We start from the raw sequence: 17400 nt of genomic DNA on the forward strand, positions 1-17400 counted from the left end.
AGTCAGTATTAACTGCAGCTGTTAGGCCTCTAATTGAAACACACCATTAGCTGTTAACAATTTGCAGCATTACAACATCATTAGGAGAAAAGCACGGCTGAGTACAAAACATTTCATTGATATATTCTTCAAATGCTAGGCATATTGCAGCAGTTTCAGAAGTGCTCTGTCAACACCAGAGCTGTGCAGAGCTGTTTCTGGTGGTATCAAAGTACCAGTAACAAGCCTGTGTGTCCCAACACAAAATATAATGCAGATACTAACTTAAATCTGAAACTAGAGATTAGCAAGGTATATGATAAATTGGCCTACGTGAAGCACTAACTTAGCTATACTGCTTCTAATTCTGATGTTAGCTTATTTATCTATAGCAAAGTAAAAATCTCTTTTCAAAATGACATCAGCACTTAAACTGCTAAATCCTGTTGGTGTTCAGTGAGAGTCAGGTTATTAAATGCACATACTCAAATGTTCTAAATCATTTTACCTGTACTGTCTTTGGTAGAAATGTATTAAAATATCACAATATTTTGAAATTATGAAATATTGCATTTTTACTGAGCACCAATAGGATTTTTGTGTGCATGTTAAATCTAAAAAAGGAACAGGAATACATGAATAATAATGACATGTAGCTACAGTACTGAGGGTGTCTGTGAAATTGTTTTGATCTATTCTTTATTAGACTGATTTACTAAGCTTTCAGGTTTATAGAACATAAAAGTACTGTAGCTTATACTATGTACTGTCATTCAGTAACACTAATAATTCCTTTTTATGTTCTCTTCTATCTTAGAAATTACTAAGCTCTCTGAAACTCTGATTGTCTTCATAATATTCTTGCTTCATGTTTAATTATGATATAGGGGTGTTCTTGATTCTGATTAATAATATGGTGTCAATATACTGTTTTTGAGAGGACTCTTTTTTTCCTAAACTAGCAGAGATCACAGAATCATAGAATGGTTGAGGTTGGAAGGGACCTCTGGAGAGCATCTAGTCCAACCTCCCCGCTCAAGCAGGGTCCTCTAAAGCATATTGCCCAGAATCGCGTCCAGACGGCTTTTGAATATCTCCAAGGATGGAGACTCCACTACCTCTCGGGGCAACCTGTTCCAGGGCTCACTCACCCGCACAGAAAAGAAGTTTCTCCTCAGGTTCAGATGGAACTGCCTGTGGTTCAGTTTGTGCCCGTTGCCTCTTGTCCTGTCACTGGGCACCACGGAGGAGAGTCTGGCCCCATCTTCTCGACACCCTCCGTTCAGATACTTGTAGACATTGATGAGATCCCCTCTCAGTCTTCTCTTCTCCAGGCTCAGCAGGCCCAGCTCCCTCAGCCCTTCTTCATAGGAGAGATGCTCCAGTCCCCTCATCATCTTTGTAGCCCTCCGCTGGACTCTCTCCAGGAGTGCCATGTCTCTCTTGTGCTGGGGAGCCCAGAACTGGACACAGTACTCCTAGATGTGGCCTCCGCAGGGCTGAGGAGAGGGGCAGGATCACCTCCCTCGACCTGCTGGCAACACTCTTCCTCATGCACCCCAGGAGACCATTGGCCTTCTTGGCCACAAGGGCACACTACTGGCTCAGGCTTAACTTGTCGTCCACCAGGACTCTCAGATCCTTCTCTGCAGAGGTGCTTTCCAGCAGGTCAACCCTCAGCCTGTCCTGGTGCGTGGGGTTCTTCCTGCCTAGGTGCAGGACCCTGCACTTGCCTTGGTGGAACTTCAGGAGGTTCCTCTCCGCCCACCTCTCCAGCCTGTCCAGGTCCCTCTGAATGGCTGCACAGCCTTCTGGTGTGTCAGCCACTCCCCCCAGTTTAGTATCATCAGCAAACTTGCTGAGGGTGCACTCTGTCCCTTCCTCCAGGTCATTGATGAATACACTGAACAAGACTGGACCCAGGCCTGACCCCTGGAGGACACTGCTAGCTCCAGGCCTCCAACTAGACTCTGCACCACTCACCACAACCCTGAATCTGGGTGACTGAAGTCCATTTTTAATATCCTTTAAATTAGCCCATATTTTATCCTTTCGGTTGGAGGATACATAGATGTGACAAATAGAATGGCCATGTAGCCAGATGGTCCATCATTAGTATCAGTTGCAAATTAAGATGAAAAGATGTTTTCATTATGGCAGGAAAAAAAAAAAGACATCTAATGACATCAATGACATTAAGAATTTGAAAGACATGTGCTGAGCGTTTACAGATTTCACAGACTCCTGTAGGAGTGGCAGATCCTCAGCAAACTCTCAACATCTCTTAAAGTTTCATTACCCATCAGTTCTCTTTACCTTTTTCCTTAGACTTATGTCTAGGACTTCATAGAAAAGATGAGCTAGAATTATATGGGTATTTTTGTCTGGTGGAAAAATCATGTACAGAGCAGAGTTTCACCATTTTAAAATGTCTTAATAAATGTGACATAAGGCTTAGTTCAAACAGTGAGAAAAAATAGTTTTAGGCTAATTTTAGTTTTGTGCTTTTTTTCCCCAGTTAAATGTTTCAGTGTCCATATTCTTCTGAAAAACCCTAAAACTTTTCTGCTAAATTCCAGTGTTTATTAACAAGCTAACAGTGGGAACCACTGTACAAATCTAGTGGAAGCAGATGCTTAGTAAGGAGAGGTTTTAGCTTCTAGTTTCCAGTTGGTTAATATGAACACTGAAAAGTCTCTGGGCTTAAAGAAATGGGATTTCTTTAGTTTATTTCAAAAAAATTAGAAAGAGTGACTCACGTAAGGGTTGAGGTATGCAGTATTGAAAGAAGGCTACTGCACAGGGGAAAGGAATAATCATTTATCCTCACCCATAGCAGATGAGGTGAGAGGCTACAGACTTAAATTACAAGGGAAATTTGGCTCTAAGACAAATGTCACAGTAGTAGGATAGTAAAGCACTGGAATAGAGATGGAGGTGATGGAGCCTGTTGTCTTCCAGCTTTGTTTGTCTGTGTTTAGAGTGAGAGGTTACTCTCGGACTGCTGAAGGATGAGAAAGTCCTGCCCAAAAACTCCACTTGAAGTAACAATATTTTATCTTCCTCAAGTGTAGACAGGCATGGCAGGTATCACCAATTTCAGAGTTTGTGCAAAGTGTCTTTGTTGTTGTCCCAGACGTTACGCGTTAGATGAGTCTATTTCACTATTTTCTTGTTCTGTGATAGATGAGTTCCTCAGAGTAATAGGTAGCTTATGAAAATACAGTTTCTTGCCAAGATTGCATTGACGCTGCTAAAGTGTGTTAAGGCAGGCAGACATCTAATTTCAGTAGAGGGCGAGGGGGAAATTCTTGCCATAATTTCTTTAACATGGGTGTCTCAGAAAACCAAGGCTTTCATTTATTCTCTTGCTGTGGCTACCTCATTCTCCCCCGTCCCCCCACTTTGTTGTTTTCCTCACCCATATATTTTGGACTTCATTCTAAACTTAAGTTTCTCCTTCACGGTTCCCAACATTTGGGCTATGCACAGTAGAATCTTAGGGACATATTTTACATCTGGCGCACTGAATGAACTTCCTTCAAAATTTATTAATAGAAGACTAGGAAAACTCAGGAATGCGACAGCAACCAGATTTGTTGTCTCATCTCTTGTTGCACGGCCCGTTCTCAGAACTCAGTAGCCTTTCTGTAATACCGGAGCTCACATTCTCAAGCATTCGCCAGTTAAATGGCTTGGATGTCAATTTGTCTATGGATTTTCAGTAGAAGGAGCCCGTGTACGGAGTGTCAACTGACTTTCCGGTGTGTTGGCTTTGTATTCTACTTGCTATTTTGAAGACTGAGGAAAGATTCAAGTGGTCTCCTTCCTCTATTCAACGATAGGGAGTCATTACCAGGCATCTGTATTTAACTGAAGTTTTTTTCACAGAGGGAAGGCTACATTGTCTTCTCCTGCTTTTACTGAGCCACCTCAGTAAAGGCAGTCTTTTTGCCTTGTGTCTGCGGTGGTATTCTGCTTAATTCCAGTTTGCCTGGAAGACTCCACTACTGTTCTCCGTGATCAGTACTCCCCAAGCTCTTTTTTTCTGTCTCTGTCTCTCCTTACAACTTTTCCAGTTAAGATAACCAAAGCTTTAGCTTCCGGTAAATTTGATAAATTGTAACCTGCATACCCCTGTCTCCTTCAGTTATGCCACAGTGAGGGTTGTTTTGAATGGTGATAGGCAACCTCGCAAGCCTACCAAGCAATTCTGTATGCCCTTAGCTCCTGTAAGAGATCCGCATGGGGAGCCCAGCTCAGTGTCTGCATCCCAAATTCATGCTGAGAGGGTGGCAACAGAGTGGGATCAATTCAAGCAATAGTAACATGTTGCTCAGAATTATTTTGCTTCTGTGACTGATAATTTGTTTTAATGTCACTCTCTGGCATTAATCCCTTCCACCTCTTCTGCAATAAGTTGAAAGGGTGGGTTTCAAAATAACCCAATTCTTAGTTACACTTGTTGTGAATATTAATTCAGAGGAACTCTATGTATTACCTTGAAATCCACCCAGACTGTGTCAGACTGATCCGTTACTTCCATAGTCTTGTTTCCACACCTCACTTTGCTTCTGTCAACTTCCCAACTCTAGCTGGTTCTTCAAACCACCCTCCAAAAATAAAAGAAAAAACAGGCTTCCTACAGAAAGTGGCACATAAGTTAAATGATTTATGTGAAGACACTAATCTAAAACAAAAGTTCACAAGTTCATCTTTGGAACTGAAAAGTGCAAAAAGTCAGGAGTATGCAAAAGTTGGATATGGGTACAGCATGTAGTTCAATTAAACTGGAAATAATAGCATCAGTCTATCTATTAAATAGAATTTTATTCCTGTACTCAAGTGGCACCTGTATATGGAGATAGTGTCCTAAGGCAGCAGAAGTCAGACTATATCTTAATCCTGTCTGTACTGCATCTCTCTGTTTTGCAGAGCTCACAACCACTGCTGATATTGTGTATGAGCTGCACTCAGGGTGGGGAGGGGAGGGGGGTACAGTTTAAATCTGTTTAAATTAGAAATATCTGAACTCACAATCTGAAGATTTCACCTATCTCTAATGCTGGTTTCATCTTTGGTTTGCACTGAGCCAGATATTCACCCATATTCAGTGGATAATAAAGTTACTATACCAATGAATTTATCCCTTTTGAGTTGCTTCGCTGGATATAAAACCAAAGCTCAGTTTTTCCTTTCTATAAATTGGGAATGCACCACTAACATGGTTATCCTGCTGCAGAACTGGATCGGGTTGACTCTGCAAGCTAAACTTCAGGTTGAGAATCATGAAACATGCACTTTGATGTCAGGGTGTGTATAAACAGTGTGTATAAACACAGACAGATAACCCAAAAGTGATGTATGAAGCAGACAAATCCAACAACGCAGTCTAAGGGGAGGGTGGGTGGATAACATTCGTTAATGCAACAATCCGGAATCTGCAGACTGGGATGTGCTGTGTTAGAGAGAGGTGTCTGAATTTATTTTTTTATTTGTTTGTTTATTTGTTCATTTTTCTTTAAAGAAGGAAAGAAAGAAGATTTATGGGGTCACAGGTATTTTTTTTACTGGGGGAAGTGAGGCTGCAGCAATAGAATTTGTGTTGTATAGTGGCAATATATGTACCTTTCAGTGTAGTGAGCTTCAGATGAGAAGCTGTCGAGGACATTTTTAAAGATGTATCAGTGCTCTCATCCCTTCAAAAGTCTTGCAGTCTGCCCTGCATAGGCTGGATTTTGAGAATGCTTAGAAATGTTAGGATGACTGCAACTATTTGTTTATTAAACTTTGCCTCAAGAGGAGAGCATATTTCAGAGTGCTGTGAGAGCTCCTGTTTTTCCAGGTGTATTTGAGATGTTGGCTTTAATCCATAAAGCTTTCACTTATTGGGACCATGCCCTCTCCCTCTCACTTTTACACAGTTAAGAAAATAAACAGTCTGCACTAAATCTATTATTTCCATTTAAAAAGGAGGATCGTGTCATCAGGGAGTTTCCTATAAGTGGGCCTGCTTTGCTTATCACTGTGTGAGTTCAGTAATCTTCCTGGAAAGCTGAATCTCTTCCCACCTTCTTTTTCATGCTGTTTGAGAGAAAATACCAATGTAGTACCATTGTGTGAGGGCTTTTGTGGATTTATTATTATAGTTGGTGAATAATATTGTGTGCCGTGTAGACAGTCAATTATATGTGGCATATATTGTAGATTTTACATTTTGTCTGCTTTAAAAATTTCTTGAAGCCCCTAGAGCCAGGGGTAGGTGCTTAAGCTCTTACTTGAAACAAATAAATACGTTCAACAAATAATTGAAACGGGAGGTATCGGAGAATAAAGAGAGCTGGCTCCTGGGTACAAAACACAAGTCCTAACTCGTAAAACAGCAGAATCTTTAATAAAGAGATAAAATAAAAGCCCAAAAGAATTTCTTCTCTGCAAAATACCAAACTGACAGGATTTATGCTTGGTTAATTAAAAGCTTCATCACATACGGTACAAATCTGATTACTAGGGAGCATTTTATTTACCTCTAATCTGTATTCAATAGCCATTACGCTTGTCATTGCAGGTATGGTTACAAAAGTACGGCTACCTTCCGCCAACTGACCCCCGAATGTCGGTGTTGCGCTCTGCGGAAACCATGCAATCAGCTATAGCTGCCATGCAGCAGTTCTATGGCATTAACATGACAGGCAAAGTGGACAGGAACACAATTGAGTAAGTAACTGGTGCTGGACTGCTCTTGACTTTTCTCTTTCAGGAAGAGTAGAAGAGAACTGGGAAAACATTAAAGCAGGTGGAGCATGGTGACTGGGATATCCAAATAATGTTGCAACTTTGAATGAGGAGTTAAATTGTTTCTCTCTCTCCTTGCCTTTTTTTTTTTTTTTTAAACTTTTTCTTCTTCTTGTGCTCTCTTTCATTGTACCTGATGGCCAGATTTCTGCTCTCTGCTTTTGGGCGTGTGATTCTAAAGAAACTGTTTTAGGGTTAACTGAAGAAAGGGCCAAAAGGTTAACAGTGCAGAAGTGGCCAGATTTATTCAAAATTGGCAGGAAAGAAAATTAACAAAATGTATCTCAATGGAAAGAGTCTTCTCTTACTGGAAAATCTTTAGTGTAAATTCCCTCATCCTCATTGCAAAAAATTTTAGCATTCTCCACTGGCCCATTCGTTTAATGGTTTCCAGTAACAAAAGCACAGGTGTGATCATTTTAACATGCAGTAAAATCAAATGAGTTTTGCATGCCCTTTGCAAGCCTGAAGTCATGTAAGGTAGTCAGCATCTGATTTTACTGACAGGATGAATGTAGATAAAGTCAAATGTTATGTAATAGAATGATTAAAAGATATATCCAAATGCCTACATACTATGCAAATAGAAATGTACCAGAAAGATGAAAAAAGAAAGAATAGTAGTACACAATTAAGAAAACTTATCTGGGACTAAGATTTTAAGTGCTCATTGGACTTTTTCCAGTTAAAATGCAATAAAGATTATATACCGTGATTTTAGCAAGAAGTTACTTTACTTGAACAGCAAATGATAACAAAATAACACTGTGGTTACAATTCTGACATTTACTATATTGACATGTATTTCTACTGTTTCTTTAATATTAGCAGATAGAAACACTTCCGGGGAAGAAATTCCTCTTTTGTTTCTGACTTTTCAGCCCCACCCCAATGTGTCATCTGTTTTATTCTTTCCCGGTAAAGTAGCTGACATGAATGATTTTTCAATCATTTATGGTTTAGGGAAGAGACTATCTAAAGTGCTGGCAGGATTGGAAAAATCATTTTATTCCACTGGCACATGTATTATTGCATTGGAAAGCAATAAAGCAAAGCAGACTTTAGGGCTGCCCCAAGGGGAGGTGAGCTGGTCACATCCCTCAGTTTAGGAATTTAAAGGACCTTAGAACAGGCAGTGCCATAGCAGTAGACTCAGAAAATGCCTTGTGAGAGAGCCATGCTCAAAGCATGTTTATGCTCCAGGCTGCAGAGCGGGCAGCCTGGGCTCTTCACACAGCTTCAGTGATTCATCCTCGAGGGGAGACTGCTACTACACTAGTTACTAGGAGCCTTTTAAAGACACGTTAATGGAAGCTATGGAAGAGGCAATCCGTTTCACTAAAAGGAAAATAATCTGCTCAGTTAGCAGTGCAGAGAAGACAGAAAGTGGCAACCAAAGGAAGAGTGGAGGCCACCTTTTACTTTAGTGCGTCAGGCAGCAACTTGAAAATAAAAAAGAAAAATAAAACTCTTAACTACAGAGGGAGTTATTTTATATTGGCTAACTTGGGCATGTTGGCCAGCATGTCAGCAAGGTTGTTTTCTTTTTGCCTTTTGTGTAAAAGATGAATCCACCTACACAGCAGTTCAAAGCCTTCGCTTTGTATTCTGATGTAGGCTGAGTCTTCCAGATCTTTTGGTGCAGGATTTTCTGCTGCACAGAAAGATATATTAAAGCTTGAGAATTTTTTAGTGCATGTAACTCATACTGGATGAATTCTGCATTTGCTTACACATTTACTTCAGTCAAGTTGGGAGCAGAATTGACTCAGAATCACAGAATCGTTTAGGTTGGAAGGGACCTCTGGAGATCATCTAGTCCAACCTCCCTGTTCAAGCAGGGTCACCTAGAGCATATTGCCCAGGATCGCATCCAGACGGCTTTTGAATATCTCCAAGGATGGAGACTCCACTACCTCTCTGGGCAACCTGTTCCAATGCTCTGTCACCCTCACAGTGAAGAAGTTTTTCCTCAGCTTCAGATGGAACTGCCTGTGGTTCAGTTTCTGCCCATTGCCTCTGGTCCTGTTGACTCCTTAAAGACTTGTTACATTTGCGTTGATAAACTCATTGGGTTACATTAGTATGGCCTCAAGTAACCATCAGTTTAGACCACTGAGTATCCCTGGGAGATGCAGCTATATAATAAAGGATAGATTTTTTTTTTTAAATTGTTCAATTATAGCCGTATTTTGTAAACATTTAAAATCATTTTCTCTTTTCATCTATGAGAAGAGAATATACTCTCTTTTGGCCAGAAATATGTGGCAACTTACCATTTGGTTCTCTGTGATTACTGAATGTTATAATCACGTACAATGCTCAGATTACAAAATAAAGACTGCAGCAGGAGGCTCGTAGAAACAGTATGTTCTCATCTTGTTGCATGGGGATTTCCATGCCTCTCTAGCATGTTTGAGAAGAGATTACTGTGTGCCTCTTAGTCTCCAGAAGGACAAATAATTAAAAGAAGTTATTGTAGTAACTTGGTAGGAACCAACTTTGGGAATATTAGCAGAGAAACAATATCCTGTAGCATCATCATCATCAGAAGTCTCTTGGGGGGTTTTATTGTTGTGAGAAACAGATAATCGCCCAAAGAGTATTTTGGTGTGCATAAATATGAATGGTATTCGTCTTCCTCCTACTCCTCATCCTTTACTAGTTTTTCTCTTTTTTTTATTTATTTCTCAAGTAGCTTGAAAAGCCTGATGCACATGATTGCTAGGAATAAGGAAGAGCAAGTGGTAGAAGGAGTCATTATTGTAAAGGTGTGAGAGTACAGGGGCTATTATAAATACAGGTATCATTACAATGGCAAACCAAATGAAAATATGGTCTGACATTTGCTTTGGATGCCCCGTTATTTTATATGTTTCATTTCTATGTTACCAAACTCAGTCAATGGCTTATTAAAATAAGAGGCTTTCAAAAATGGACCCACTGTTGGCTTCTAACTCTTTCACATTCCTAAAACAAACATATTAAGTGGAAAAGAGTAGTAGTTCTCTTTTCTTAAAACCGCTACGTAATTGGGCCAAAAATGTCTGCATTTCAAAAATGTGCTTTCTAATGAAAGGGGATACATTACAAACTTCTGGGTTTATAAATAGAATGGTAGTGGATAAGGATGCTGAACAAATTTATGCAGTAGTATCAGAGCATCCACTTTATGTTATCCTTTTAAAATAAACGGCAAGTGTGCCAGTTAATACTCAGGTGGGCTTCTCTACAAATTTACTTCAGGGCTTATAATTAAAATGTAATCATATATCCCTTCTGCGTGATCTCTGCTGCTTACATATTAATTATCAGGCACAGAATAAGAGCGAGCAGTAAATTTTAAGCTATTAAAACAAACTCAGCGGTCTGTTTCAATGGTGACTGCTGTTTTAATACAAAAGCTGTCTATGAGGTCTTGTTTCCTCAGCTAACATTTAGTGAAAAGCCTTGCAAAGAAACCATCCTCAAAAAGAGGGTTGAAATATAGTATCTTACATCATTCTTCTTTGACTAATTCCCAGGAGTTACAGGAGTGGCAGTAAAGTCCTAGAAGTGAAAGTACAGTAGGGACAGTAAAGAAGTTCAGAAAACACATCTCTCCCCTCACAAGAACTTTTACCATGAGACCACTGAAGTCAATGAAAACCGTGGAGACCTTTGTGATAAAAGGTGGAAAATGGGAGACACCAGGGGAAAGCCTTGCAGTAATTTCCTTTAATAAATGTCTGTAGTTTTTTCAGCCGCTAAGGCAAGTTAGATCTTTGGCACCCTCCTTTTTTCATTTTCTTTATTTTGGTAGCTGAATTTACTTCTTCTTAAAACAAGCCTTCCAAACATTCATTATATCCCTGACAAAAGCAAAGAGTTTTTTTTTTTATTTGTTTGTTTGTTTATTTTTAATTTTATGGAGCCTGAGCAACAGAGAGAGCACTTCTGGTTAGGACTAGAGAGAAAATAAAAATACATGGGTTAACTAAAGTGGATTTTTTTTAATGATTTCATTCCACTTAAAAACAAAATGTGACTTTTTCACATTTTTTCCTGGAGGTTTAAGAAAGGGGAGAGAGAAAGAGATTCTTCCTCTTATCCCCAAATATCCAAGTGTAATTAGAAAACTGACTCGGATTGTGAGAAGTTCAGGTTCAGCTCTCTCTCCACTGCAGGAGCATTGTGGTGTTGCTGCATATTTTTATTTCAATCTTTTCAGAATTTCTGTGTTTCTAAACTGTTTTAATTCTCTTGACGTATGCGTCTTCTCAAGATTTAAACTAATGGAGCTAAGAGAAGAATTTGGTGTGACATAGTCTGCAGATAGAGTACGTTAGTCACAATCAAGCCTCTTTATTGAGTTCTGATAAAATATTAATTTTTAGGGGCTGCTGCATAAAAGATTTCCACAGGTTCGGAAACAAATAGAAAGGATGAAAGAGAGGCAAAGTCATTACCAGTATGCACCTGTTTTTATAAAAAATAATTATTTATAAAAATTTAATTAAAATCCAACAAGCAATCAAAAACATGGAACACCTTGATCATATTATGTTGAAAGCAGCTATAACTGGAAAAAAATAGAGATGATTTTTTGTTGTCAGTTCTCTCACAGACAGAAAAGGACATTGCACAGAATTCCCAAATGTCCTGGGCATTAATAATTATTCCTGATAGAAGTGTTCCCCCGAGTCAGAATGAGAATAGTTACTGTTTGCAAAAGTATTTTTTAAATTAAAAGCAAATTTGAAAAGGGAATTTTTGTGGCAGAAATTGTTGACCTTTTGCCTCATTTCTGTGCTAGAAAAGACTGGACTCTGATATTGACTGTTCAATAATTTACTGGAAATTTTGTATGACAAACTTAGCTCAGCTAAGATTTAGGTGATAGGTTTGGTGACAGTCCAATTCTTCATGTGCATAAATGGAATGAATTGCACCTTTCCTGAATTTTTACACAAAGATTTTTGAAAGATTATTGAAAGCTAGTGAGCCATTTGTGATGTGCAAAGTTCTCCATTTGGTTTGCCTTGGGGTTTTTATTGTGTATGAGCCACAGAACCAGTCACCTTTGTAACCGTAAGAAGAGCAATGGGTCAAACCATGAAAACATAGAACATCCTCTGCCCACTCAAACTATAGAGAAACATAATGTTCTTGATAGGTACAGACCACTCAGAACCAATGCAACAATAAACTGTGTTTTCTTAAATATCTTGATAAACAGTTATTTTGGCCTATGTTTTGTTTTGTTAAAAAATGAATTTTTAGCACTTAGTAAGATGATGAAGTGTTGAATTTTGAATCTCTGCTACCTGCTAGTCTTGTCTTTTTGTATTAGACCTTTCTGTGAAGCATGAGATCTTTTATAATGCTAACTGTATTTTCTGTAAGGGTATTGAACCTTTGACATAACTAGAGAGCTTAGTTCAGTAATGGCTTTGAAGATTGACTTTTAAATCCACAGCTTTGAATATTTACACTTCTTATCTGCCCTGGCTCTCTGCCAGGTGAGCAAACGCTGTTATTAAGATAGGTCTCCATCAGTTAAGTTGACTAATTTAATTTTTTTTTTTTCCTTTATGGCCTGATTCAGTTGATTTACAGTCATTGCCCCTAAAATAATAGAATTATAAATGATACATTATATTATATATGTTGTGCCAGACCCTTACATTTTTGTACAGTTTCTAACAAAATAAAATAGCTGGGGTTTCTTTGCTTTATTCCTTGCTTCTTTCTTTTGATGTAGTGATATCACCTTAAGGTGAGAAAACATGTCTTTTGTTGCATATGTGTCCTGCAATGTATGTGTGGAGTTTCAGCCACGTAATGCAAATATACCCAATCATTACAATGCATGGTAACTGCATGCTGATGTAATATTCACTGAGAAAAAGTATTTCTGACAACACGTGCCTAAAAGTTTCCTGAGGTCTGAGCCAATTTTTAATCTCATTTGCTGAAGGTAAATATGCTATCATACTGAGAAGAGTGGAACTGCCCTTTAGTCTGTAACTAAGATCTGCCTCTTTACTTCATTATTAGAGTGGGTTTAACTTCGCGATAGTAACGTATCCCAGAAGCTGCTAACATCTACTTTGCTGAATCAACACTTGCTTGCAGGCTGGTCGGCTGAACTCATACGTAGTCATTTAAACAGTTATCTGCTATAAATCCATAGCTACAATATATACCAAGTGTTATAAGCCTGGCTGTACTCACATACCTCTTCATGCTGGTTTATGAAAATGAGCGTGGCTGGCTTTGACTGGAAGCCCGTGTTGCGTTAGCCTGTCTCTAAAAATTCATTCGGTATGCAATACGCGTTGTCGGTAGCTGTAAAACTTAGAATGCACATCTCAGTCGTTGAGAGTGGAACCGAACAATTTATGCCTTTCTTACTCTAAAAACTTTATTTGCTATCTGTTAGGATTGGTTTTCTTTAACAAATGAAAGATTTCATTTGGTTATGTTTTATATATACAATAGTCCTTTGCGCTGTGAGTGTTCCGTGTTTTCTTTTGGACAAAACAACATATTTTTCTTCATTTTGGGTATATTGAACAAAGAATACCTGCAGGAAAGATGAAAGATGGTTGGTTGCTTGGTTAGTTTTGTTGTTGCATTTTTATTACCTGTGCATATTTTAAAAGTAGTCTATGCTTTAATTAGGTGACATTTCAAATGAATTCTCTGCCATCCAGTCATACATATATACAGCTCCTAGATGTATATATTTATGATATGGTGGTTAAATGCCAAGGTAATGGTCAGAAAGTCATTCATGCAAGTCAGAATATAGGATATGAATACTACTGTTGCAGTAAAAAAAATTGGAAAATGCACAGAAAAATGCAGCTTTTGCGTCAATAATTACTTGGCCTGATAAAAGTCAAGTCAGTGAAACAGAGAAGTAACACAGGAGTTGTCTTTTACTTGTACAACAAATGTCTTTAGTTTTACTGTCTTCCTGATAGTAATGGACAATTGTTCTGCAACTATTCATCTTTCCTATATAATGACGACTTCAGCTTAACTTTGCTACATTTACTCAAACTAAATAGCTCCTTGCACTGCAACTGAGAAACTATTCATTCAGTGATACGGACAGTGAACCTGTGCTTTGGAATTAGGTATCATCCTAATTTTAACATATTTGGAATACTGACAAATTTGAAATATTTGACATATTGGAATACATTGGAATACAGGCTATTATAAAAATTGAACACTTCGGTGGAAAGTCAAGTGCTACTCCAGTGGACCATTTTGTTGATGATTTAGACCTTTTCAGTTTGATTCTGTGCAGTGCATTAAATATTCGTAGGCAGAATTCTTGATTTAGATAACTCCACTAACAGCTTACAGTTGTGATTAGAGCTAATCCTTTTATTGTGTTGAAAGGCAGTAAGATAGCGAAAGCATTTAATGAAGACATGAGTAGTTTTATAATGTTAGCATTCTCAGTATCTTGACTTAAAAAATATATTTTCCAGCTCACTGGACTCTCTGATTAAAAGAACTTGAGGCTTGTTTAAATATAATGACAATGAGACAAAAGAGAAGAATCATAGAAGGAAAAAAAAAAATTCAGGACCTAGTGATTTGACTAAGTCTTTGTATATATATTTTAACTTCATCTTCAGTAGGTAAACTGGTAGTACGGCTCATAATTACCTTTAAAGAATCAGAATAAATTATGAATGCTGAAAGACACGTCCAGTTGTGAAGTCTTTGTCCAGAGTTTGTAGCAACAGAAAACTAGGAAAAGTAGCAGCAAACGAATTTGTTTCTGAGTGTCATGGGAGGCAATGAAACTCCACAAAATATACATCCAAAGCCTATGAGAAGATGACTGTTCCTGTTCATAGTCATTATTGTTTGTAGCCACAAAGTCGGTAATAGCGTAACTTCAAAAAAATGCTGACATTCTTCTTGCAGTGGTTATGATTTGTCTTCCATGTTGCTTTAACTACGTGGTACTGGTTTTTGCAGCTGGATGAAGAAGCCTCGATGTGGTGTTCCTGATCAAACAAGAGGTAGCTCCAAATTTAACATTCGTCGGAAACGATACGCGTTAACAGGACAGAAGTGGCAACACAAACATATCACTTACAGGTACCAAAAAGATTAATATAGAGTTATAACTCAGTGGTAGCAGTGAGTATTTATTAAAGGTAAATATAAGATTCTGAAATATTTGTCAACATTTCAAAAAGATTTTTATCAATGCGTGATATAAAAATACTAATCTGAATAACTCTGGGAAAAGTACCTAGGTATTACCTAAGAACCAACTGATTTTCTTGGTTTTAAATGGCATGTGTTTAGTAAACAGTAAGTTCTTTGAAACTTTCAGCATCAAATTAACCTCCAATATGTTCTTAACCCTATCTTTCAACCGTCTTGTTAACTTCTCAGGGAACATTGCTCTGAAAGTAGTAGTGTACTGAAACTGAGGCCTCTAATATGTAAAATACACCGTTGAAGGGAGTCACTCTCTGCAAAATGTAGGTGCCTACAGGTCTATTTCAAAGTACAAATGAATTTGATTGCCATTTGGTGAGTCACTGACCTAACCACTTCCTGCCTACATGATGATGGGCACAGGGACATGTTTAGGGGTGAACACCTGTATAATTCTAGCAATTCTAGCGTAAGTCTGGCGTGTAGTTTACATGGAATGTCACCTAAATTCTGTAAAAAATGATTTGTCCCTGGTCTGTTCTTCATACCACAATGCAGAGACAGTTTTTTTAGTTATTCTATATCAAAGCTATGACTTATATTTTAATGATTTTTTTTTTTTTTACAACATCAAACATGCCTTATTATTAATGCAGATGTGGTAGATAGTTGATTAGAATAAGAATGTCCACTTCCGGCATTTTACATTTATCTACATTTTAAAATTTAAATATAATATATGTGGCATAAATGTGACTATGCATGCAAAGGTATGTAGAAATATATGTGTATTTTCCCCCTAATTTGTACAGGGAGGAGCCTAATTCTCTACTCCATTACAAAACTTTTTACAACAGTGTAAATCTGGCCACTTGTATATTTTCCTGTACTGTCACTCAAGGCATTAGTCATAATAGTGAATGAGGGTGCCAGTATTAAGCCATGTGGCAACTAATCTTTCTGACTCTGAAGAATTTATAGCAATTCTTTACTTCATGTCTTCCTTCTTGCAAAATGTTCACTCTCTCGCTGTGACAAGACCTCCAGCTGACCAGAGCTTTGAGGTCAATCAGCCTATAAATTTTTTTGTAGCAATCCACGGAGCAAAAGATATTTAAACTACAAAAGCCAAATTTTATTAAAACAAAAAATATAGTATTAAATTTTCAGAATATGGAAAGCTGAAAGTGACTAAGAACAACAAAAAAGAAATAAAAATCTTACACACTTCTCCCCACCTGCTTTGTCCTTCCCTGTGGTTCTTTGCTTAAAGGCTTAATTCCAGTTAACTGAATGACTTCTTCAGTTGCTTTGTTACCCAAACTTTTCGTCATATCTCTGGTATCGCCTGCGTACTCCATTTATCTCAGTACCACTTCTTAGTCTTTTCATAACCTTCATAATGGAGGTATCCAGCTCCATTCTGTGCCTTCCTGGCTAGTCGTACCTCACGGTCTGAACCACCTCCATCCCAAGCAAGCTTAGTAATTCCTCCAAAGAAAGAACAATTTCTCCCCCATTTCGGTGTCTGCCACCTCACCCTCATTTCAAAAAGAACAGAACAGAAACATAGAACAAACAATAAAACAGATGCCATCCATCACAGTCATCTTATCACAGGACGACACTCATCCGCTTTTCTGAGCTAGAAGGATAGTAGCAACAAGTTGTATTTCATGGCATTGCCATTATGTCCAGAGGAAATCAGTAAAGATGAGCAGAACATGGACCTCAACAGCAGTTAATAGTTTTTTTTCCTAAAATATTTGGTACTTGTTGCCATTTATTTTAGTTGGATCACAGTGAGGTTAGCAGGAAACACTTTCCAAATTAGCTTCTTAATTGCTAATTAACAAAATACTTAATATAATACTGTAAAATATAAACTCTGAATGGACTCTGTGAAGTCCACAGAGGTGGATTTCTTCTTTGTATATATCACTGTCCTACATGTGCAATTCCATGGCTGAGAGGAATCCTTGGATGAAAAGGTAGCTTTACTACTTAACTTGCAGTCTGGCTACTTGATCTTACAGTATGTGCTCAGATGTTGCACTTTAAGCAGAATATTGAAATATTACTAATGGTGAAACAGAACAGAGATCACATATACATTTTAAACTATGTCTACTTTATACATCTAACTAGTATTTTCTGTCACTGTTATTTTGTCCCTAAGAATTGTTCCTGGCACCTATTAAATGTAAATGAATCAGTGTTGCTCAGAATATTTCCCCCCTTCGTTTATATCTCTAATCATGAATAAGAATATCAAAACAGATAGATGTGACTTGCATCCTATTTTTTCTGAATTTCCGTGTTTTCAAATTGCAGTTTTTAAAGTTGCAATAGTTTCACAAGAGTTCAAGATGGAGCTTCACACAAATGATTTGCTATGATCGTTTATTATGATAATTTTGTCCTTTTGGCCACATATTATATTTT

General features: G+C 38.0%; 1 protein-coding gene across 1 annotated transcript in view; it reads left to right on the forward strand.

Moving 5' to 3' along the window:
* Positions 1-17400, forward strand: part of MMP16 (matrix metallopeptidase 16) — a 186991-nt gene that overhangs the window by 83525 nt on the left and 86066 nt on the right. The window contains exons 3-4 of the mRNA XM_009674683.2: positions 6548-6696; positions 14764-14886. Coding sequence (XP_009672978.2) covers positions 6548-6696; positions 14764-14886 — 272 coding nt within the window. The remainder of the gene's footprint in view (positions 1-6547; positions 6697-14763; positions 14887-17400) is intronic.

This window comes from Struthio camelus, chromosome 2 (assembly GCF_040807025.1).
Source record: "Struthio camelus isolate bStrCam1 chromosome 2, bStrCam1.hap1, whole genome shotgun sequence".
Lineage (NCBI taxonomy): Eukaryota > Metazoa > Chordata > Aves > Struthioniformes > Struthionidae > Struthio > Struthio camelus.